Source organism: Sus scrofa, chromosome 16 (assembly GCF_000003025.6).
Source record: "Sus scrofa isolate TJ Tabasco breed Duroc chromosome 16, Sscrofa11.1, whole genome shotgun sequence".
NCBI classification, from domain to species: domain Eukaryota; kingdom Metazoa; phylum Chordata; class Mammalia; order Artiodactyla; family Suidae; genus Sus; species Sus scrofa.
This window is the reverse complement of record NC_010458.4, coordinates 8,143,301-8,169,671: the sequence shown is the minus strand read 5'-3', so window position 1 is coordinate 8,169,671 and position 26,371 is coordinate 8,143,301. Positions and strand designations below refer to the sequence as shown.

Genomic DNA, 26,371 nt, shown 5'->3' with positions numbered 1-26,371 from the left:
GGTATACTTTGAAGACATACCATCCTAACAAAAATCTCTGTGAAATAGAGAGAACAGATATTTTTCTCATTTTGTAGAGTAAAGGAAGTGAGACTCATACAAAATGTTTAATATTGGTTCCTGGATCTATGCTAATTCCTATATGGCCCTCTATGGGAGCTGATGAACATTGAACTTCTGTGTTGATCAGGGATTTTAACTGACTGAAGTTATACTATTACTTATTTTTAAAATGCACTCTGACATAACATTATTTTCACAAGCATAAAGAGATACCCTAAGAATCATATAAATTCAATATATTTCCTTTGGTCAGGGGAATAGAAAGTGTTGTCTTATCACATCTCACAGTCCTTGGGGAAGGGTACTTTTAAATAAATACTGGTGGAATACTTATTTTTTAATTTTTAAAAATATTTAATTAATTAATTAATCAATTAATTTACTTTCTTTTTAGGGCCACACTTGCAGCATATGGAAGTTCCCAGGCTAGGGGTCAAATGGGAGTTGCAGTTGCAGGCCTTCATCACACCACAGCAACACCAGATCTGAGCCACATCCGTGACCTACACTGCAGCTTATGGAAATGCTGGATCCTTAACCCACTGAGTGAGGCCAAGGATTGAACCTGCATCCTCATGGACACTCTGTTGGGTCTTTAACCTGCTGAGCCACAATGGGAACTGTGTGGAATATTTCTGTTACAGGTAACAATGCAATCCACAACAGAGCTAGTTGGCAACTTCTATTACTTTTCTGTTAATGTGTAATAAGTCATCATATGATTTCTGTAGGTCAGAAATCTAGGAGCTCACAGCTGAGTTCCCAACTTTAGATATGGAAACACAGAAGTCCTTTGTCAGCTGGGCCTGGCTCTTATCTAAAGGCTCCAGGGAAGAATCTGATTTCATGATCATTCTTCTTGGTGGCAGGATCTACTTTCTTGAGGATGTAGGTATGAAGGCTCCATTTTTTTCCTGATTGTCAGCTTGGGGAGCTCTCCTCTCTTAGAAGCTGCCTGTATCCCTTCACCTTACTCAAACAAGCAACAGTATGTGAAGTTCTTCTTATTGCTTGAATCTCTTTAACTTTGTCTTCTGCTACCATCTACAGAAAGTCTCTGTTTCAGTGATGTTCACCTGATTAGGTCAGGCCCACCCAGATAATCTCTGTATTTTAAGGTCACTTGATGGGACTTTACATCTGCAAAATTCCTTCAAGACAGTTCCCAGATTACTGTTTAATTAAATAATCAAGATACAGGAATCTCGTGCTGGCATCTTTAGAATTCTGCCTGCTATGAGCCTAAAGTATCTCTAAAAACTTAGGGGGCTTGTAATTTTTTTTCAGGGTAATAAATATTTTTCCAAATTTGTATATTGTGGCTTACTTTTCCTCTTCTATGATTCCTTAGAAAAATAACGGTACTAGTAGGCACTCAATAAGTAGTTTTTAATGTATTTTTTTTCAAGTGACTAGCTCTCATCTCCCTCCATTTCCTTAATACCTAACCTCAGGATAATGTATATTTTTATTCTAACTGCTTTTCAGGTTTCAGAATTTGCCATTGTGTTCATCACTTCCTAATAGCTAAATCCAGTGAATCCTTTTTGTTTCTTAGCTCATCTTGATTTCTTTTTGATATTTGACCATATTGGTTGTTCTTTTTGCTCTTGGAATGTTCTACTTCCTTAGCTACCATTCCAGTACTTCAGTGTGGTGTACTTCATCATCTTGATCCTAGATTAATTATACATTAACTGATGTCCTCAGAATGTATTAATGTGATGGTATTTTAGGCAATCATGATATTGAGGACATTATTTTGTTTTTGAGGAATTAATGCAAAAGACAAGGTAAGCAGATGATTGCATTATGGAGAATTATCATGGTGATATGTTGTTTCAAGATGAGACAGACATGAAGATGGTAGCTTCATCTCTCTAAGAGGATCAGTAAAGATTTTATAGGGTGGATAATGCATTGATTCAGTCTAAAGAAGAAAGATAACTAAAGGTTAGACTGCATTCTTCTGTCAGCATACCTGTATTAGTCAGGGTCCTACAGAGAAACAGAACCAATCAGATTCAGAACCAATAAGGAGATTTATTATGAGGAACTGGCTTATATTGGCTCTCACAGTTATGGAACCTGACTAGTCCAAAATCCTGGATCTCATATCCTAGGTCAAGTCTTAAGGACAGAACCAGAAGGAACCAATACCTCATAGGCCATCAAGTGAGTGACTTCTCTCTTATTTGAAGGAGAATTATCCTTTTATTTTATTCAGTTATTCAGCTGACTGGATAAAGCCCACTCACAGAATAGACAAACAATCTGTTTTACAGAATATAGAACAATCAGTCTCCCATGTTAAACGTTGATCCAGTCCAAAGACAAGCTTACAAAAACACACAGCATAATGTTTGACCAAATATCTGTGCACCTCATGAATTAGAAACTGGCTGTGGCCTAATATCCTGGGTTTTATCAGGCTCTCTAGATGATTCTCAGGCATACTCAAGTTTGAGAACCACTGACCCACATGATTCTAATGTAAATTAGATTTAAGGAACATTGATTTTAATAATTTAATTTATGTCATAATTCTACTTAGTACCAATCTCATGTTCATGAGCACATGCACACATATACATGTCCTGATTGCCTGAGAAATAAACTCCACATAGGATCTGGACCTGTGTGGCTTTTCATTATAATATTTTGCCCTCTGCTCTCAGCTTAATCCTCTGAAAAATGTGTAGCATGCTTCAAGTCACAGACCTTCAAATAAGCCATGTTCTTTCAATAATTTTCTAATCCTTTCATCTCCCAAAGCCCTCTTATTCTCTTGTGCTTTACAAACAGCTATTTTCTTTTAAGAACTGTTTCAAATGTCACAACATCTGTGAATTTTTTTCTCAACTTAGCCAGATGTTACAGCACCTTCCCTTCTAAACTCTAACTTTGTGTAATCCTTAAAATAATGTTGATCACTTATTAGTCTTCAATATTGCACTTATCACATTTTATTGTAATGCTTTTCACTTCTGCTAGATTATGAACCTTTCCAAGTCTAGGAATCATGTCTGTTTTACCTTTGTTTTTCATAGTATTCCCAAACCCTTAATAAATTTCCTGCCACATAGAACTAGGTTAATAAATTTTTGTTAAAATTCATGAATATTCTTTGTGCTCATTTCTCCATCTACTTTAACTACCCAAAAACTCTGTCACAGCACAGGGCAATGATCACTAAACTCTCAATTTCCCATTTTATCTAAAATATTCTATTTCTCCTTGTTATTTACCTGATCAGCCCACCAATGTGGGACTCTCTCATTAATCGCTGTATGACAATTGTACTTGCAAAGGAACCAAAGTCAGGGAGATGCTGCTTTATCCATACTTCTAATGAGTCCAAAAGATTCTGCTGTCACCAGAGTTCACAGTGTGAGCAACAACAACTGTGTGCTTTGTGCATTGATATGATTTGCCTCAGCTCCCTGTTTTGCATTTTCTCTCAGATTAGCTTCGTAACTCAAGTTCAGAAACCAATATTTATGCAGATCTTGATTCATTGAATCTTTTTCACTCTTTTCATCAATTCTCATGCGAACATATTCAAAGAAGATCCACAAATGTCAAATTTAGTCCAGTTGTTACCGTCAGGTGATAGAAATTCAGGTTTAGATTTTAGCAACTCATTCCTTGTTGCTTTTTAATCTGAAATTAATTTTTGTTAGCAGCTGCCTCTAACAATATGAAACCTTGTTACTGAAGAATGGGTGGTTTTAAGTCCTTTTGGCTTCTATGAATTATTTAGCTATTGTCAGTGTGCTTATTTTGATACATAAAATTTATCTTCCACAAATGTGTTCATATTAGCGATTTGCCCTATCACACATAGGGCTCTAATGGGCACTTTTTCCTTAGCACACAAAGGGAATAACACACAAAGAAATTGATATTATTTTAACCAAAAATCAAAAGTAATATAGTAAAATACTTTTCTGAAATTTTTGTTTCTAAATGCATGTATTAGTTACCTATTACCATATATCAGATTACTTCAAAATTTCCAAAAATAATTTGACTTATTCTAAGATTTTAAGTAAATTTATTGATTCCCTAAACTGCCAATTTCGTAGGTGAATTTAGGCTTTAGGCTTACCTTGAATGGGTATCTGTCTGCATTTCTCTGATTTTCTTCCTTTTCTGCATTCCTATTTCTCTCATATTTTGCTTTAGTGTTGCTATATTATAGTAATAAGCAGCAAGTACTGCGTTAACTTTTACTCTCTTAGCAGGATGAGTGACTGCCATCTTAAGTTGGGACACACTTATCCTCATTCACAAGCAGAGTGAGATAAACTGTCACTTGGGATAACATTAAAAATGACGCACTAAGTCATTTATGAACTAATCTCCATTTACTGTCTTTAAATATCATCTCTAATACATGAAATGTGCCCATAATTTAATTAGCTAGTGTAGCAAAGGATATGGGGTTGTCTACATTGGCTCAGGACCTTCAAGGTCCATTTTTTTGTTTTCACTTTCAGTCAATTCCATTCAAACCTTTTGGATTCTCCACACAGGGAGGAGTTTGATCAGATAATTATAATGTCTAATACATTCTATTTTTTGTCATTGTTTAGCCAATATGTCAATACAGTGAGGGATTACTAATTGCACTATCCCAATATCAGTATCAAATTTTAGAAGAATTAGAACACATTTATTTATTCAAAAGAAATAAAAATAATTCTGGCAATTATATACACTACTGCTAAAGATGTATTTTATTTTTTCCTCTCTCCACAATTGTTCAATACTTCTTCCAATTTCCTTTCATGCATTAGATAATCTTGCTTCTCTAATGAAATAAGACTGATAAAATAAGACTGATCAGAAAAGAGATTCCACATTTTCCTTCTGTCATATCCACCAACCTTACTACTAAGTACTATGGGCAATAATCCCCCAAAACTGACTTCTATCAGATTATAGTGAATGAACTCAGGTTATTGTGAATGAATTCTTCTCTCCATGTTTAATTACCATTCCTCTACACAAGCCCTGAATTCTATCCTTTCTTGCTCACTCTGAGACAGTGCACTGTTAATAATTTCTTCTCTTTCCTGTATTTTTTTTCCTTTCTTATCTGATGCATAATCCCCTGTCCTCAAAAACAGGCTTTATTTTCTATCTGAAAATAAAATCAACTCTAGCAAACAAAACCTGAAACCCTACCTTGTTCTGTTTCCCTCCAGATACAACTCCATTATTTCATTCACTTTACTGGAAAATTGCCTAAAAGAATTGCCTGTATTCACAGATGGCCTTTTCTCCTCTCATGCTCTTTAAACCCACTCTACAAAGAGTCATATCTTCATGATTTCACCAAAATTCTTCATGTCCTTCATACTGCAAATAAAAATATAATTCTCATTCTTCCATTGGCTCAAAAAATTTGCAACATTTGGGACAACTGACAACTCCTTCAAGAAACAAGTTCTTGCTTTAGCTAAAGGACTCAATGTTCTGTGATTCCTTCACCAGTTCTTCTAACCTAGTGTGCAGCCTAGTTCCTCCATCTCTCCATGCACTGAATTGTGGAGAATCTTGGTTTTCACATCTAAGACATATCTGAATTCATTGCCCAAGTAATCTCATTCAGTCTCATGGGCTTCAGTAACATCTATACCTCAATCACTCAAATTTCAACCTGAAGCAGTTTTTTCCATGCGTACCACATTAGCCACCCCAATGTCTCCTTTCAGAGATCTCAAATTCAACATGATCCAAATAAATCTTTACTCAAGATCTAATTTTTCTGTAAATCTGCTCCCACAGAGACCTTGTCCATCTCAACAGCAATGGTCATAGTCTTTTGATTGCTAAGTAAACTACTCAGAGTCATATTTGGCTCTTCTTTTTCTGTCACAATGTTTATCCAATTCATCAGACACTTCTTTCAGCTATACTTTAAAAAAAATCCATGAGTCAACCACTTCTTCCCATTTCCATCACTCCCACTCCTGTCCAAGCATCCATCACTCCCATCTGGAGTATTGCAATAGCTTTCTAAATAGCCTTTAGGACTTAACACTAGCCTTTTCAATCTCCAAAATATTCTTTTTAAATCATAGATAATACCTGTAGTTCTTTCTTTAGTATCATAATATACTCCCAAAGACATTAAGGTTACAAAACATGACACTAATATAGGGCAAATCAAGGTTCACACACACACACACACACAGACACACACACATTCACTCACACTCACATCCTGCCAAACAAAAGGTAAATAAATGTAGAGCATATTTTTGTTTTCACTTAGTTATAGGTAAAGCGAATGAAATGTGAAAATGTTATCTGTCATAAATTGTGTATGTGACACTTACGACATGTCATTTCAGATTACCTTGGCTTCAGTGACTCTTACAAGTGTGAAAAAGAAATATTTTCAAACGACTGAAGTTGAGGAGGTTAACATTGTTACTTTAAAATTTCTTAGAAAGAAAGAAAATTATCTGAAAAAGAAAGTCTCAGATTCAATGAAGAATGATGCCAGAGGAAATGGTGCACATGAGGACCCTGAATCTGCAACACCATAAATGTGAAGTTTGACAGATTAATGAAACCACAAGCATCATCATAATCACCGTAATTTATAGGCTTAAATATGTTAGACTTGATTGGAATTAAAGCATTGAACAATTACTATAATGCTCAGCAAAAGAGTAGAGATGCTGATTGTTCTTAGATTCTCCAGAGTTACACAAGCATGTTTTGATATTAAAAATAATAAAAGAAATTTAGGATACAAATGTAAAATTGAAGGGGAATGTATTATGAATAAAGCCTTAAGAAGTCTACTGGAAAATAACATTATAAGGGATGTAAAACAGAAAAATTAGGACCAATTTGAAGCACAGAATAAAGTGGCTAAATATACACTAATAATCAAAGCAATATAAATGATATAAACATTACCACAGTTGAATTAAAATAAGAAACATCTTTATTCTACTCATAATAGACACATGATAGATGTAGAAAATTTTAAAATAATAGAATACAATAAAAATAGATGATTCTAACCAAAACAAATCCGGGTGAACTGTTAATATCAGACAAAATATACATAAAAGAAATTATCATGATTGAAAACTATTACATTTAGAATGGACAAACAATAAAGTCCTATTGTATAGTTTAAGAAACTCTCCAATCTCCTAGGATAGACCATGATGGGAAATAATATAAAATAAGAATCTATATCCAGAGTTCCCTTCATGGCTCAGCAGTTAATGAACCTGACTAGAATCCATGAGGGCACAGGTTTGATCCCTGGCCTTGCTCAGTGGGTTAATGTTCTAGCATTGCCATGAGCTGTGGTAGGTTGCAGATGTGGCTCGGATCCCGTGTTGCTGTGGCTGTAGCATAGGCCAGCAGCTGCAGATCTGATCTGGCCCCTGGCCTGGGAATTTTTTATGCCCTAAAAAGCAAAAAAAAAAAAAAAAAAAAAGAATGTATATCTCTGTCTACCTATCTACATATCTACCTACCTATCTACCTATAAATGACTGAGTCACACTTGCTGTAAGCAGAAATTGGCACAACATTGTAAATCAACTATAGCTTAATAAAAAATTAAAAATAAAAGATGAAAAAAAGCTATCTTGATAATAAGAAAGTCAACTTATATTAACATGTATTACCATATGTCACCAGGATGATGTAACCACTGAAACTTGTATGTACCTAATAAGCATAGTCAAAATAAACAAAAGACATATTTTTTTTAATTTTAATTTTATTGAAGTATAGTTGACTTACAATGTTGTATTAATTTCTGCTATACAGTAAAGTGACTCAGTTATACACATATATTCTTTTTCATTATAGTTTATCCAAGGCTACTGAATATGATTCCCTGTGCTATACCATAGGACCTTGTTGTTTATCCATCCTATATATACTAGTTTACCTCTTCTAATGCCAAACTCCCAATCCTTCCTTCTCCCAACTGCACTTTGACAACCACAGGTCTGTTCTCTGTGTCTGTGAGTCTGTTTTTGTTTTTCAGATATGTCGATTTGTGTTATATTTTAGATTCCGCATCTAAGTGATATAGTATTTGTCTTTCTCTTTCTGACTTACTTCACTTGGTATGATAATCTCTAGGCCCACCTATGTTGCTGCAAATAGCATCGTAACATTCTTTTTAACAGCTGTGTAATATTCTCTTGTATATATGTACCACATCTTCTTTATCAACTCATCTGTCAATGAATACTTAGGTTGTTTCTATGTCTTGACTATTTTAAATAGTGCTGCTATGAACATAAGGTTACATATATCTCTTAAATTATTATTTCAAATTATAATTTGATTTGTAACTTTGAATTATAATTTCCATTTTATGGAAAATAAAAAAAAAATGTTAGGAGTTCCCATTGTGGCTCAGTGGGTAAAAACACAACATAGTGTCTGTGAGGATGTGAGTTCAATCCATGGCCTCAGTGGGTTAAGTATCCAGTATCATCACAAGCTGTGGCGTAGGTAACAGATTCAGTTTAGGTCCAGTATTGCTGTGCCTGATGTAGGACGGCAGCTGCAGCTATGATTCAACCTCTAGCCCAGGAACTTCCATGTTCCACAAGTGTGGCCCTAAAAAGAAGAAAGAAAAATTAAGTGTTAAATGAAATACAAGATAACATAATTATGACTCAGGAATAGAGAAAGTTTTATAAAAATACAAATTGTACAACCATTAAATGAAGACATAGAAGAGTAAAACTAGACAAAGGACTCTACTGAATGGTACAAGGATCCATTCAAGAAGAGGATATATGTAATATATGCCCTTAAAATAGGAGCACCTAGATACCTACAACAAATACTAACAGACATAAAAGGAGAAATTGATGGGAATACAATAATAATTCAGTTTTGGTGATCCTGTATGTTTCTAGAGACAGCCTGCCAAAAGTAAATCAAGAAGAAATAGATCAATTGAACAGACTGACCACTAGAAATGAAATTGTATATGTAATAAAAACACTCCCTACAACAAAAAGTCCAGGACCAGATGGCTTCACAAGTGAATTCTATCAAACATACAAGGAGGAACTTATATCCACCCTCTTTAAACTTTCCCAAAAGGTTGAAAAAGAAAGAACAGTCCCAAAGACATTCTATGATGCCACCAATTACCCTAATCCAAAACCAGACAAAGATACTACCAAAAAAGATAACTATAGGTCAGTATCTTTGGTGGATATAGATGCAAAAATTCTCAACAAAATTTTAGCCAACTGAATCCAATAGCATATAAAAAAGATTATACACCATGACCAAATGGGATGGTTGTCCCAGGTTCATAAGGATGGTTCAACATACACAAATCAATCAATATCATAATGTAACTCTGTGTACTCCTAAATGAATGGCTAAAATTTAAAGAAGTTATCAACTCCAAATAATGAGGTACTGAAACCATAATTCAACATTTTATAAAATGTTACGATGATATTGGAAAAATAGTTTCTTTCTCATAAAGTCAAAAGTGTATATTGTGTGATGGAAACATTCTACTTATAGGTATTTATCCAGACAAATGAAAACATATATCCACACAAATACTGCAGAAAAGAAAAGAAAATCATGGACATGGAGAATAGATTTGTGGTTGCCAAGGGGGAGGGGAAGGAGTGGGATAGACTGGGAATTTGAGGTTAACAGATGCAAACTATTGCCTTTGTAATGGGGATATCCTGCTGTATAGTCACTTATGACGGAGCATGATAATGTGAGCAAAAGGAATGTATATGTGTATGTGTGACTGGGTCACCTTGCTGTACAGTAGAAAATTGACGGAACACTGTAAACCAGCTATGATGGAAAAAATAAAAGTCATTATAAATGAAAAAAAAAATAAAAAAGAAAAAATGTATAACATTTTAAGATTAAGAAATAAAATAGAGGGAAAGTAAAAAGAAAAAAAGAAAAGTAAAACTATGAAAATTGTACTTGGTAATTAGAACATAATTCAAAATAATGAATGATGTGTATATATATATATATATATATATATATATATCAAATAGTATATAGATAATTGGACCAACTATTTTTCAATTGCTATTGCAGTATTTTTTATTTACAATATAAATATATTGATATCTTAAGTGTATACTCAGTTTAAGTAATAAAATGAACATTAAGAGTTACCACCTCAAAGAAATAAGTTTACCTGTGCCTCACTGTGACATCTTTGTCCTTTCCCTCCAGAGCTCATCAATGTTGAATTTTGTATTATTTGTTCCTTTTTTCTTTATAGTTTTACCAAACACAGTTTGACAATTTATCCATACTTATGTATATAATGACATATTTATAGTTAAAATAAATTTAATGACTCATGGGCATTGTAAATATAAATGAGCTAATATTATATGCACTGTCTATGATTTTTTTCCATGCTATTTTTTTAACATTCATTCATGTGGAGAAGTACACAAAAGTTTATTCATTTTCACACTGATGAAAAAATAAATCTGTGTTCATTAATGCATGCAACCTCCAATGGCTTTCAGTTGTCTTCTAGTTTTTATAGCTTCAGGTATTACTAATATTGCTGCTATAACATGTCTTACACATTTATTTCATTGCAAATGTGAAAAACTTCTCTGTGTATATTCCTTGAGTGCACATACCAAGAGCATATCATATATTTCTAAAAGTATTTGCAAATGTTTTTCAAAAAGAGACTATTGAATGTATGTTTTAATAAATATCACTTTATTCAGTGATTTACTCAAGTATTAGTGCATATGTTTAATATGTGAATTACAGATCATTTAACCAATAGTTTTCATTTTATGCAGCAAAATTTCACTCTAAAATATATTTGTATTCAGTTCCAAAATCACATTAACTGTCCTAAATCTCACCTTTCATGTTACATGATTTGAAATTGTAAGAATTTAAAGATAATAGAAAAAATGTTCTAATATCTTATATATGGATCTGAATACACTTTAGGGATTTTTTTAAAATAAATGTAGACTCCTGGTATTTTTTTATTTTCATGTTATATGTTTCTCCATTTTTCACTTCTGTGTTTATGAAGAATATTTATTTATATCAAATTAATTATCATTCTATTATCAATAAAGTCCTTGCATTATTTTAGTAGGCAGTAATGTGTAACATTTAAAAATATTAAATCTGGGAGTTCCCGTCGTGGCTGAGTGGTTAGCGAATCTGACTAGGAACCATGAGGTTGTGGGTTCGGTCCCTGCCCTTGCTCAGTGGGTTAAGGATCTGGGGTTGCCATGAGCTGTGGTGTAGGTTGCAGACGCGGCTCGGATCCCGCATTGCTGTGGCTCTGGCGTAGGCCAGTGCCTACAGCTCCGATTCAACCCCTAGCCTGGGAACCTCCATATGCCATATGCCAAAGAAATAGCAAAAAGACCAAAAAAAAAAAAAATTAAATCTGAAGTGAGACAGGCTTTAGTTAAATAATACTGTTTCTGTTCATTATAAGTAGTTGTAACTTGGGGGAATTTTTTTTTTTTCTTTTTATGACAATTCAGGGTCCTTAACTTACTGAGTGAGAACAGGGTTCAAACCTGCATCCTCAGGGACACTGTGGTGGGTTTTTAACCTGCTGATTCAAAATGGGAATTCTGGAATGTAGGGAGGTTATTTAACAAAAGCATTACATATTTTCTTATCTGTAACAAAGGATTATAGAAAGGATTAAATTAAATATCTTCACCAAGTATCTGGTACATGGTGGCATAATAAATGTCAGCTCTTATTATTATCTTAAATATGACTGAAATATAAGCTAAATTAATATCAGTCGTTACTTGATACATTTTCATGGGGCTTAGAGATAAAATTACATTTTGAAAACCACCAAAATTACATTTTGTGTTTTTAGTTTTTTTTATTCTTTTTTAAAATTATTATTTCCCCAATACAATTTTTTTTCTACTGTACAGCATGGTGACCCAGTTACACATACATGTACACATTCTATTTTCTCACATTATCATGCTCCATCATAAGTGGCTAGACATAGTTCCCAGTGCTACACAGCAGGATCTCATTGCTAATCCATTCCAAAGGCAATAGTTTGCATCTATTAACCCCAAGCTCCCAATCCACCCCACTCCCTCCCCCTCCCCCTTACAACCACAAGTCTATTCTCCAAGTCCGTGATTTCCTTTTCTGTGGAAAGTTTCATTTGTTCTGTATATTAGAGTCCAGATATAAGTGATATCATATGGTATTTGTCTTTCTCTTTCTGACTTCACTCTGATTTTTTTAATTGGACAATATTGGCATGTACTAAAACATAAAAATCGTGTTATGTTTCAGTGGGTTTTCACATACACACTTCCATGTATTTGAATCATTCCCCTTTCAAGGTACAGGACATTTCTGAACCTCAGAGGGGTTCTATTACCCTCACTCCTCAGAGGTAACAATATGGTGATTTATTTCTGCCATTTCTAAAATTTCATATAAATAAAATCACAATGTATACAAGATTTGAGGCATATAGAATATATACTTTGAGCTGCTTTTGAACAGCAAAATATTTTGAAATTAATCTATATTAGCAGCAGTATTTTATTTCCTATTATTTATAAATAATATTCCTTTATGAATACAATATATCTATTTTCCTACTGACTAGCATTTAATGTTTTTCCTGTTTGGGGCTATCATTTGTAAAAATGCTATATAAATTTTTACACCAGTATTTGTGTGGCTATATGTTTTCATTTGTCTGGATAAATACCTATAAGTAGAATGTTTCCATCACACAATATACACTTTTGACTTTATGAGAAAGAAACTGTTTTTCCAATATCATCGTAACATTTTATAAAATGTTGAATTCTGGTTTCAGTACCTCATTATTTGGAGTTGATAACTTCTTTAAATTTTAGCCATTCATTTAGGAGTATAGTAGAGTTACATTATGATATTAATTTATGTATCTTTAATGATAAAAGATGCTAAACACTTTTTCATATCTGTATCGATCATACATATGTATTATGCCCACTTTGAGTTGATTTCCTACAATTAAATATTGTAAGAATTATTTTTCCATTCTGAACATAAATTCTTAGAGATAGAATAGAATAGGATAAAAAAAAATAACTATATCCATTTTGAGGCTTACTACTTTGTTAACTATACTTTTCGAAGAACAGAAAAATTTAATTATCGTACGTTAACATGGTCCGTTTTTATTTTATAATGAGTCATCTCTGTCTTATTTATAAAATTTTTGCCTGCCCAGAGTTCTGAAAGTTTTTTTTTTTCCCTAATGGATTTATAGTTTTAGATAAGTTTGCATTCAACTCTCATCTAGAGTTATTTTTTGTGCCTGAATTATGTAGGGATGGAAGTAGATTTTTTTCTGGTATAGCTGTCAGTTTGTTGGAAAGCTTTCCTGTTCTTGATCGAATCATCTCAGCAAATTTGTCAAAAATCAATTGACTATATATGTATGATACTATTTTTGGGTAATCTTTTCTGTTTTGTTGATTTATTTGTCTATAGTATTATATTTGTCCACATGCCAATGGCATATCATTTTGATTACTGTAATTTTATAGAGAATTATGAAATCAGGAAGCAAAACATGTCAAGCTATGATGATCTTTTTCACAATTGATTTAGAATTCTGGATTTTTACAAGTCCTTATAAGTTTTCGAAACAGCTTGCCAATTTCTGTCAAAAAAAGAAAACTGTTGAGTTTTAGTTTGGTATTAGATTAAATGATACAGATCATTTGTGGAGGATTGACATTTTAATAGTATCAAATTTTCCAATCCATGTATCTGCAATATCTCTCCATTTATTTAATTATTCCTAGACTTCTGTCAGCAATGTATTATAGTTTTCTTGTGAATGTATTATACATATTTTGTCAAATTTTTCTCTATGTATTTTGTGATTTTTTAGGCCATTATACATATTTAAAAAATTTAAATATTTGTAAAAGATTTATCAAATGTTTTAAAATTTTCAAAAATCTAATATTATTTATATTGCAATTAATATGTAAATTAAGTGAAGTTCCCATTGTGACTAAGGGTAAGGATCCCAACTAGTATCCATGAGGATGAGGGTTGGATCCCTGGCCTCCCTCAGTGGATTAAGGATCCCACGTTACCATTAGCTGTGTGTAGGTCAGATGCGGCTCAGATCCTGCATTGCTGTGGCTGTGGAGTAGGCAGGCAGCTGCAGCTCTGATTCAACCCCTACCTGGAAATTTCCATGTACTGCAGGAGTGGCCCTAAAAGGGCAAAAAAAAGGGGGGGGGGTAAAATAAGTGATACTATTTCTCGGTTCCAAAGTAAAAAAAAAAATCTCAAAATATATGTGTTTTATTTAAAATACAAATTTATTAAGGAATCATTTACATAGTAAAATCACTATTTTTTAAATGTAAAATGGGCTCAGTTCACGCTTCTCTCAAGGAGCATAATTTTTCACTGTTTTCCTATATCTGAGAACATTAATTTCATATATTTTGCTCAGTTTTATTGTCATTTATGATATCAAGTTAATCTGGTATCAGTTGCTACTTCCTGGCCAAAATATAAAGTTTCCTTTTGTGAATTCTATTACAAAATCTGTTAAACTTGTAATTATAATTCTGTAATTAATTTAAATGTATTAAGTAATGTGATTTTTGCACACAATAGAATCAGGATTTGTGTACCTTAAGCTTTAAGTTTTTCTGTCTTGATAAAAATGATTTGTTAAAAAATTCTATGATTTAGAAGAAAAGACAACAATTATAAAATTTCAGGGAATTTCATAAAAATATTTCTATGCTTAAATTATTTTTATTATTAGTTTTTATTTTTTGTCTTTCTGTCTTTTCTAGGGCCGCACCCACAGCATGTGGAGGTTTCCAGGCTAGGGGTCTAATTGGAGCTGTAGCCACCAGCCTACACCAGAGCCACAGCAATGTCAGATTAGAGCTGCATCTGTGACCTACACCACAGCTCATGGCAATGCTGGATCCTTAACCCACTGAGCAAGGCCAAGGATCGAAGCCACAACCTCATGGTTCCTAGTCGGATTTGTTAACCACTGAGCCATGACGGGAACTCCCTTAAATTATTTTTAATTTATCTTCACATTTTCCTTCACTTGGCTTAAACCTATTTTGGATTTGTGGTTTTTACAGGACAGTGACGATAAACCCAAGCATCAGCACATCTGTTCTCAGAGATAAGTCTTCGACTATACAAACAGAGATTCTTCTGAGATGAATGATTATGTATTCAAATATTTTATACTAATGTTCATAATGTATATATTATTTTTATTAATGATTTCTTATGTTAGCTATTTTTCTATAAATAACAAAGCCACTTTCAGGTGCAGATTATATCTGATGAAAAATTTTTATTGTCCGTATATTGCTAACTCAAAAAATGACAAAGAATGCAAAACAATGTTTTATTTAACAGTGAACTTTTAAACAGCATAAAAACATGACTGCAAACATAAATTCAAAAGACACCACAGTAGTTGAACTCCAGCTTAATTTTGGGAAGTCTAATAAAGAAGAAATCTAGAAGAGTTCACAGGCATTATGGAGGAATAAACCAAGAAGGAAAATAAATGTTGAAATGGTGAATTAATATTAAAAATTAGAAATTAAGGTTACGTTTTTGGATTCTTTACTATAATGGAAGGGACCAATTATGACATTTTAATAGAGATTATAAAAACTATTTTAAGTAAATTTTATAATCAATAGCATATACTTAGATCACCCCAAAATAATTAATTTCACATAGAGGTGAATTATTTTTACTTTCCAATTCTGAATTGCAGAACAAAGACAGTATTCATTCCTAAAATCAAAGATAGGAGTTAAATTTTTGAGGCTTCCAACTTCTATTAGTCTCAGGCAATAATACTAAAGACATATCTTTGCTGTTGGAGAATTTATGGGTAACATGAAAAAAATCATGTCCTTAAGGAAATTGAAATTCACTTTAAGTAATTCACTTCAGTCTGGATTTTTATGATGGTCAGGGTAAGAGTAAGATTTTATACTGTAAACTAGCAAAAAATTAAATTAGTACATGGAATAAGCTTTGAATGATACAATACTAATTGCCTTGTAATTTTTGAATGTGTTCTAGGCAAGTATTAGTTTTTTTTACCTATTGCGATAGCAACCTAAATAATAAATCTAAAATATGTAGGGTTAATTTGATTTTCTATCGTATAATATTTGCCTAATGTTTTATTTTAAACCATTTCGTTTGAGTACAAGAATGTTTGAAATTAATCTACTAGGTATCATATATATTTTTTATCCATTATGACAAATAACTTTGATTACATTTGTTTTCTCAATTAATATTTAAATAAGATGTAAGGAAAGGAAGGAAAAAGAGAAAGGAAGGCATACTAGGGGCACCAGGCATATACCAGACATTGAGATAACATTATCCATAGAGTAATTCTCACTTATATTAATGACTCATATTAGTAAGGAATTTCTATTTCCTATTAATTATTTTATCTTTTGGGGGTCCTAAATATTAAGTGACTTTCATAGACAATTTTTTTTTCTTTTTAGTTCCACACCTGCAGCATTATGGAAGTTCCTATTCCAGGGGTCAAATCAGAGCTGCAGCTATTGGCCTACACCACAGCCATAGTAACACCAAATACAAGCAACTTCTGTGACCTATGCTGCCACTTGGGGCAATGCAGAATCCTTAATCCACTGAGGGAAGCCAGGGATCAAACCTGCATCCTCATGGATATACTAATGTTCGAGTTCTTAACTGACTGAGCTACAACTGGAATGCCACAAGAGTTTTTAAATAACAAGTATAAATAGCAAAACTATTTTTGTTTCAAAGCAAATATATTATGTGGTATATTTAAGATTCTTTGAGCACTTGTTTGAAAAACTCATTTTTTATATATCTGGTTATGGAAATGGTGGAAACATATCTGTTCAAATTAAATTATTAGGCAAGCAATATAAAATGTTCTACTATTAATCCATATTAACTATTAAGAGTGTAGACTGTTTTGGTTTGCAGGTATTTGCCTATAGTGAAATATTTTTATAGAGCTCAAAGTATCAGACCAAAATACAACTTCGTATTGCATCCTTATAAGCATGGGCATTTATGAAATTTAGACAACTATAGACGTAATCATTTAATTAGATTTGTAGTCACGGAAATTTATTATTTTAGAAGTATTTGAGTTTTTCATTTTTTGAGTGAATTTTCATAGAGAAGAAATAAAAAGGATTTTGAGGAAATTAATCTACATGATATAAACAAGAACATTTACACTAATCTCTTTATACATATTTCTGACTATTTAATACTAACTTCAGAATATGAATAATTAGATTAGAAATCTACTGAATTTCCTAACAAACCTTGTTACATATACTAATGAAAAGGATTTAGACTTTTAGGAGGGCATATTTAAATAATGATGGCTTTGGAGTAAACACATATTAAATACTTAAGTCTCAATTTAAAAGACAAGTTGAGAAAAAAATATCATCATTGTTTTATCCAGTCTGTGTTGATAGTAGGGAATACAGAAAGGGGTCCTGTTTTACTGGTCTGTGTTCTCTAGAGCCCATTATAATCCCACACACATATCAGATTCTCAAAGGGACTCACTAGATAAAATAGATTGTTCTTCAAGTTATATGGTGAATCTTCTAAATATTTTAACATGCAGTTAGCATTTGCACTGGAATTCTATATTCACCGCATCCTTATCTCCATAGGAGACACTCTGCTATGTGAGCTCCTGTCACTGGTTGCATAAAACACAGATGAGCATTCCATAGTATAGTTTGTGCTGAAAATCACATGCACACGATTGTCAACGTGCATACATTTTGTTCTTGTTTCTGTTTTGTTTTTTCATTTTCAGAAAGGATTAAAATTGGTATACTGCTATCAGGTTCAGTATTTTAAAGTTTACATAGCTTTTTTAATTGTTTCTCAAAAACATAGTTTTCCAAGTCCCATCATTCTTATTCCAGTTCATAAATGAAATAATTACAGCATGGAAATAACTTTCCAAAGTTTGTGTTTCTTAAGAGTTCGGCTCATACTGAAGTTTTTCTGATTTGTGTTTTATTAACTCTGCTGTCCAAAGAACATGAAGCATGAACCTGAAAATAATAGTAGCAATAACAGAAATGTTGCATTAAGAACTCCAGGGATATTATCCAGTTTTTCCATAGGAAAATGCTTCTAACACGCTTGAATATGTTCATATTTATAGGTAAAGTGATTGACATTCAGAGGGTAGAAAACTAACCCAAGGACCGAGGGAGATAAGAAATATAAACCCAAAGGAACTTGACAGTTTACTAATATAGATTTAGTTAATTTCATTATTGAGCAGAAAATACTAGAATGAGTGTAGTTAGGCCACAAGTGGTTACAAAGCTACAGTAGGATTTCAGCTTAATTATCTGGAATTAAAGCTTTAGTTTTTTGTTTGTTTGTTTGTTTGCCTTTTTGCCTTTTCTAGGGCCGCTCCTGCGGCATATGGAGGTTCCCATGCTAGGGGTCGAATTGGAGCTGTAGCCACCAGCCTATGCCACAGCTGCAGCAATGCAGTATCCAAGCCGCATCTGGGACCTACACCACAGCTCACGGCAACACTGCATCCTTAACCCACTGAGCAAGGCCAGAGATCGAACCGGCAACCTCATGGTTCCTAGTCAGATTCGTTAACCACTGAGCCATGACGGGAACTCCTAAAGCTTCAGATTTTATAAATACTTCTACTTTTAGGAAATAGCAATTATTCAATTTGCATCTGTAATGACGTTGAGCTTACTCTGACGTTCTTTCTCATAACTCTTTTATCAGTACCTCCTGTGGTTACCCCGACAGTGTATGCCCTACAGATCATTAGTTGCATCCACAATAAGGGTAGATTCAATTCAGCTTCCCCACAAAATTGTAGTAAGTCTACAGACAAATCAGTATCTGATCCCAGTGCTGTGCGTTTCATCCCTACGGGATGGAATAGTTATTGTATATTGGTGATATTAAAGCATTGGGGCAGCATGGAGAAGGTCTATTTCCATCCAGAAGGATTTAATTTCCTGTACACAAGTACAGAATGTGTGTGAGGCTCTTGCCATTCCAGAGGACATTGTGAACAATGAAGAAGTGGAGCAGGGAGAAGGGGACAGTTGAAAGCAGTCAAAGGCTTGGTTGTTCCTTTAGTCTAGTCCTTCCTCAAGGTGTAGTTTTTCCAGAATCCTCTCCTACAGAACATATTTCTGATATACTAATGTTGCTTCTAACTCTGTTCAGAAGAGGAGCTGAGAACTATTTACTCATTTTGAGGGTTTTGATACCAATAATTACAACTAATAATGTTATTCTTGCCTCAGATTTCTGGAACAAACTGCTTTGTCTGATCTTTAAAATGAGAAAATACCTGGCTGAGAAATATAAGAATCAGTAAACAGATATACAATGGTTACAATAGAAAAGATACATTCATATAGTGGCAATAGTAAGGCCTAAGAAGTGAACCATAACCCTGGCTTTGGCAGAGATGTCATTTAAATTGTGTCAATTTTAATTTTGTAATTTACAACATGAGAATTCAGACTGAATATTCTCTTTTAGTTTTAAAATTATAAAAATATAGAATATGATCAGTACTAGCTTCTTGAAAAGCTGTAGCAATGGCTTTTTTCGTAAGTTATTCTAAATGAGCAAATATTTAACACAGCATTTAAATAAATTTAATTTACTGGATCTTTTTGTCTTTATAATACAAAATATTTTAACATAATAAGTATCTCATTATCTTTCATTATATATTGACAAAATTAATTAATGCCAATTATATTAATTATCATGTATTAAGCCATTTACAGATTATTATTTTTTTAAAAAAATTTATTGTTATTTCCCCAATACAATTTTTTTTTCTGCTGTATAGCATGGTGACCCAGGTACACATACATGTACACATTCTTTTTTCTCACATTGTCATGCTCCATCATAAGTGACTAGACATAGTTCCCAGTGCTACACAGCAGGATCTCATTGCTAATCCATTCCAAAGGCAATAGGTTGCATCTATTAAACCCAAGATGCCAATCCACCCCACTGCCTGCCCCTCCCCCTTAGCAACCACAAGTCTGTTCTCCAAGTCCATGATCTTCTTTTCTGTGGAAAGGTTCATTTGTGCTATATTATTATATACCAGATATGAGTGATATCATATGGTGTCTTTCTCTTTCTGACTTACTTCACTCAGTATGAGAGTCTCTAGTTCTATCCATGTTGCTGCAAATGGCATTATTTTGTTCTTTTTTATGGCTGAGTAGTATTCCATTGTATATATATACCACATCTTCCTAATCCAATCATCTGTTGATGGACATTTGGCTTGTTTCCATGTCTTGGCTATTGTGAATAGTGCCACAGTGAACATGCAGGTGCATGTGTCTTTTTTAAGGAAAGTTTAGTCCAGATATATGCCCAAGAGTGAGGTTGCTGGGTCATATGATAGTTCTACATATAGTTTTCTAAGGTACTGTTGTCCATAGTGGTTTTACCAGCTTACATTCCCACCAACAGGGCAGGAGGGTTCCCCTTTCTCCATACCCTCTCAGCATCTGTTATTTGTGGACTTATTAATGATGGCCATTCTGATTGGTGTGAGGTGGTATCTTGTGGTAGTTTTGATTTGCAATTCTATAATAATCAGGGATGTGGATGTTGAGCATTGTTTCAAGTGCTTGCTGACCATCTGTGTATCTTCCTTGGAGAATTGTCTATTCCGGTCTTTTGCCCATTTTTCCACTGGGTTGTTGGGCTTTTTTGCTGTTGAGTTGTATAAACTGTTTGTATATTCTAGGGATGAAGCCCTTGTCAGTTGCATCATTTGACATTGTTTCCTCCCATTCTGTAAGTTGTCTTATTGTTTTCTTCTTGGTTTCCTTTGCTGTGCAAAACCTTGTCAGTTTGATTACGTCCCATTGGTTTATCTTTGCTTTTATTTCTGGTGTTTTGGGAGATTGACCTGAGAAAACATTTGTAAGGTTGATGTCAGAGAATGTTTTGCCTATGATCTCTTCCAGGCATTTTATAGTGTCTTCAGAAATCAGTCACATTTCTGTATACTCACAATGAAATATTAGAAAAGAAATACAAAAATACAATACCTTTTAAAATTGTACCCAAAAAATTAAATACCAGGGAATACACCTGACCAAAGAGGTAAAAGACTTATATGCCATGAACTATAAAACATTAATCAAGGAAATTAAAGAAGATGTAAAGAAATGGAAAGATATTCCATGCTCCTGGGTTGGAAAAATTAATATTGTAAAAATGGCCATATTACCCAAAGCAATCTACAGATTCAATGCAATCCCTATCAAATTACCCAGGACATTTTTCACAGAACTAGAGCAAACAATCCAAAAATGTATATGGAACCACAAAAGACCCAGAATTGCCAAAGCAATTCTGAGGAACAAAAACCAAGCAGGAGGCATAACTCTCCCAGATGTCAGGCAATATTACAAACCCACAGTCATCCAAACAGTGTGGTACTAGTACCAAAACAGACAGACAGACCAAGGGAATGGAATAGAGAACCCAGAAATAAACCCAAACACTTGTGGTCAATTAATCTTTGACCAAGGAGGCAAGAACATAAAATGGGAAAAAGACAGTTTTTTCAGCAAGCATTGCTAGGAAACGTGGACAGCTTCATGCACATCATTGAAACTAGAACACACCCTCACACCATGCATGAAAACAAACTCAAAATGGCTGAAACTCTTAAATATAGATTATATTCATTTCAAAATTTTTTATAACTTTTTTTCTGTATATTTAATGTGGTATTCAAAATCTACAAAGAATATATTGCAAAGCATACTTATATATCACAGTACTTAAATATTAGTTTTATTAAGAACATTATCCTCAACAATACACTATTTCATTTTGCAGTCAATTATTTAGTTTTGCATGCATTTTTTTTAGTTTTACAATGTTTTCCCATATCTGAATGCAATTTTCTGAGACATTTCTAAGAAGATACTTCAATTAACATTTTTTTTCTCTTTGTCTTTTTAGAGCTGCACCCATGGATGGCATATGGAGGCTCCAAGGCTAGGGGTCCAATAAGATATGTAGCCACTGGCCTACACTATAGCCATAGCAACTCTGGATCTGTGTCACATCCGTGACCTGCACCACAGCTCTCAGCAACGCCAAATCCTTAACCCACTTAGCAAGGCCACGGATTGAACCTACGTCCTCATGGATGCTAGTCAGATTTCTTAACCACTGAGACATGATGGGAACTCTCAATCAACATTTTGTTTCATTGTTTGTCATAAGTATGTTATTTTTTATCTCTATGACATAAATACATCACAATTACTGCATCTCTTCAGCTATTATTAAACCTTTGCATTTTCCTGTTGTTATTCCTGTTAATTATACTGGTAGTGTATGTGTTAAAGAGATTTTCCAACAGATATGAGCCAGGGAAATGACTAGATGTTGGGCATGAGGATATACAACTGTATTACATGTAGCGTACTTTTATTTAGAGGTATTCCCATTGGTCTGTGTCCAATCCAACTCTTGGAAAATCTTGTCAAACTTCTTAATATTGTATCAATATTATTACGACTAAATGGTGCTTTATTTTGATTATCCTAACTTTCTTTATTTTATTTTTGGGCCATGCTCATGGCATGCAGAAGTTCCCAGGCCAGGAATCAAACCCAAGCCATAGCATTGACAATGTCAGATCCTTAACCCAGTGAGTCATCAGAGAACTCTATAATCTACATTTATTTAAATACTATTGATGTTGAAAACTTTTCCATATGTCTACTTGCCATTTATATTACTTCTGGTAAATGTTTTTATATTGTTTTTTATATTCCTTTTTATATTGAGCTCTCTTTTTAGTGGTTTAATACCTTTTATTACATATTGTAGATATAGGTGTATGTGCTGCAAACGTATTCACTCATTTTGTGGCATTTGTTTCCTCTAGTGGCATATTTGGAGGAACTGAAAAAAGTCACATCAGAATGCAATCAAATTTATCAATGCTTCTTTTATGATTAGTGCATTTTCTCTTTTGAAATCTTTAACGAACCTTAATATATTATATGATAATATTTTCTTCTAAACTATATATAGTTTTGCCTTATACATTTAAGTCCTTAATTATTTAAGGTGTATTTGTGCGTGGTGAAATGTATGGCCCATTTTATAATGATGATGATGTCGATAACAAGCTTTACAAACACCACTTCTTGCTAAATCTGTACTTTGCCCACTGATCTGTAATAGCATCATTACCGTATATTAAATTTCTCTATATACTGAATCTGTGGCTGGGTTCTGTTTCCTGTTTCTGTTTGTCTATCACTTTGTCATAGTGACTTAAGTTCTAATAACATATAATAAGGCTTGATAATTGGTAAAGCATGAATTCTTTATTGTACTTTATCGTACAAATCTTGACAATTTTAATATTTAGAATTCTTAGAATCAGCTTTCAATTTCCATGAACATTTCTCATTGGATTATATAAAAAATACACATCAATTTTGAGGGCTGGATTTATGCATAATATTTTATCTTCCAATCATATAAGTGATATAGCTCTTAATTACTTTAGATCTTCTCTAATGGCACTCAGTGAAGTGTATTGCATTCTTTCCTATACTTTTTTTAGATTTATTTCTAGAACCTTCATAGCTTTTTTTATAAACTCTTGTTAGCTTTTCGTCATTAAGAATAATTTTTCTTGTAGTTTTTGTTGTTGTTTGTTTAATGTGTCCTTAATCATCTTGAGAGAGTACAGTATTTTCCTAGTTCAAGAGTTTGTTTTTGCTTTTGATTTCCTCTGTTTTGTATTGTTTGAATGTATGGATATTAAATTTATTGTTTTGATGTGTATTATGTTGAGCATCTATATATATATATTTTTTTGTCTTTTTGCCTTTTCTAGAGCCACTCCCATGGCATATGGAGGTTCCCAGGCTAGGGGTTGAATCAGAACTGTAGCCACTGGCATACACCAGAGCCACAGCAATGCCAGATCCAAGCCGCGTGTGAGACCTACACCACAGCTCACGGCAATGCCGGATCTTTAACCCAATGAGCAAGGCCAGGGACCGAACACACAACCTCATGGTTCCTAGTTAACCACTGTGCCACGAAGGCAACTCCTATATGGGGGCTTTTTGTTCCTTTTTTAATTCATTGACTTTGCGGATAAATTTTATGCTTTTTAAAGATTTTCTTTCTTCATTTCTTTCCTCCTTCCCTCTTATCTTCCTTCCTCTCTTCCTTCTAACCTTCCTTTAATGCTGACCTAAGCAAGAATTCCTAGAACTAAATTAAGGATAGATTTTTCTTTTATGTAACAGTGGAGTGAGTTTGGTATTATTTTGATTAGTCCATTGACAGCTAATATCTCTCATGAGGGGGAGCATGCAGCATTGATATTAAAACTTTGCCAGCCATAGAAAACAAGTTGTAAATATTTCCTCCTTACTCTGCTTTCTGAGGAAACCATGTATAAGAATGAAGGTACTTATTTATTTAATTTAGTAAAAGTATCTAGGCCTGATTTTTGTCTCTTTGAAATCATTATTTTTTATCTAAAAATTGATTTTCTTTAGTTATGGTAGTATTATCTTGTTTTTTTTTCTATTTCTTTTAAAGTCACATATGACATGTTTTAATCCATCCATTTTCCTAATGGATAATTAAATAATGGAAAATTTAAAAATCAATTTTTTAATTTATTCTGTTATGTACTTATACTCCCTTTTTTGTAATGTGGTTACTTTTTGCCTTCTCATACTCTACTTTGATAAATTGATAAATTTGTGTATTTTTTTTACTAGTTTTTAAAACTATATATTAGTGTGTTGTTACAAGTTTAATTTTGGATTTTTTATTTTTTTATTTATGATAGACAATGACAGAAATATCAGTAATAAAAAATAATTTTAATTTTTCCATTATGAATTCTACATTTTTAGCTTTGACATATAAAATAAACCAAACATTTATATTTTCCTTATATCTCAGAATTTATAAACTTACTGAAAAATGGGAAGGCATATTTTTAAAGTATTGACAGTAATATTTTGATACTTACCAGAGTTACATGTGAGTTCCATGCTCAGTTCTAATTTAAATTATTCTTTATTTTTCCCCAACTATGACTTGATACCACAAACTGTGTATATTCTCCTATTAGAAGAAAATTATCCCTGTGTAAAGATTTTTACTTTATATTTCATCCCAGTTTATTTATACTTGAAGTTTTGAACTTTTAAAAGTTTATGTGATTTTTTTTACCAACCACTGTGCTTTTCTTAGATTAATGATGAAACCAATTGTTCATTCCTTAGACTCTGACAGCGTACAATGAATTCTGACAACTTTCTCCCACTCCAGTTCCTGAATAACATGTAATTTCCTTGATATGACAAAATATCATTTTAGCATTTCTGTCATGCCTTGGTGTTCATTTTTCATTTTTCTGTAAGTTAATGAGTTCTAACAAAGAGTGCCTTCATAAAGTTGTCTTTTGCCAAGAGTCCTGCTGTAGCATATGGGGCTAGTGACAAGCTACAGTATTAAGAAGATTGCTTTAAACCAAGCCTCTAAAGTGTGCATGGAAATACTAAATACATCCTTGTCTGTTTTGCAGACAATCCTGGTTTGCTGAGCCATGTCACAGTGGGTATTAGAGTTTTGGATGTCAATGACAATCCACCCGAACTTGCCAGAGAATATGATATTGTCGTCTGTGAAAACTCTAAGCCTGGCCAGGTAAGTTAATTGTTTTCTTCCTATCATTTGAATGGAAGAAAAACAAGCAGCTCTGTATCTATTATTCTTAGGCATAATCCTTAAAAATCCCCAGTGTTATTTTTGTGCTCAGTAAAAATAATTTTATAAAGCTTTAAGTACCAAATAAAATGTTTGGAGAATCATAGAAAATAAATTTTCTCTGGATCCCAAATGTAATTCAAAAAATGAACTCATTCATACATGCATATATTATACCAATAAAATCATATTGAATCCTTTGAGTACAGCCCTGTACCTGAATATTAAATGAGGAGGAAACAGTGAACATTCCTGTCCTAATGAACCTTAGAGACTACCGTAGGGAGGAGATACTGCCTGGTCTGTTTTGGAAGGAATTAAAGAGTGACATACTGGCCATTAAGTGATATGAATACTAGTAGAT

General features: G+C 33.2%; 1 protein-coding gene across 9 annotated transcripts in view; it reads left to right on the top strand.

Moving 5' to 3' along the window:
* CDH18 (cadherin 18) overlaps nucleotides 1-26,371 on the top strand; it is a 1,026,794-nt gene that overhangs the window by 947,375 nt on the left and 53,048 nt on the right. For all 9 annotated transcript variants that reach the window (XM_021076963.1, XM_021076971.1, XM_021076964.1 and 6 more), the window contains one exon: nucleotides 25,826-25,947. In XM_021076963.1, coding sequence (XP_020932622.1) covers nucleotides 25,826-25,947 — 122 coding nt within the window. The remainder of the gene's footprint in view (nucleotides 1-25,825; nucleotides 25,948-26,371) is intronic.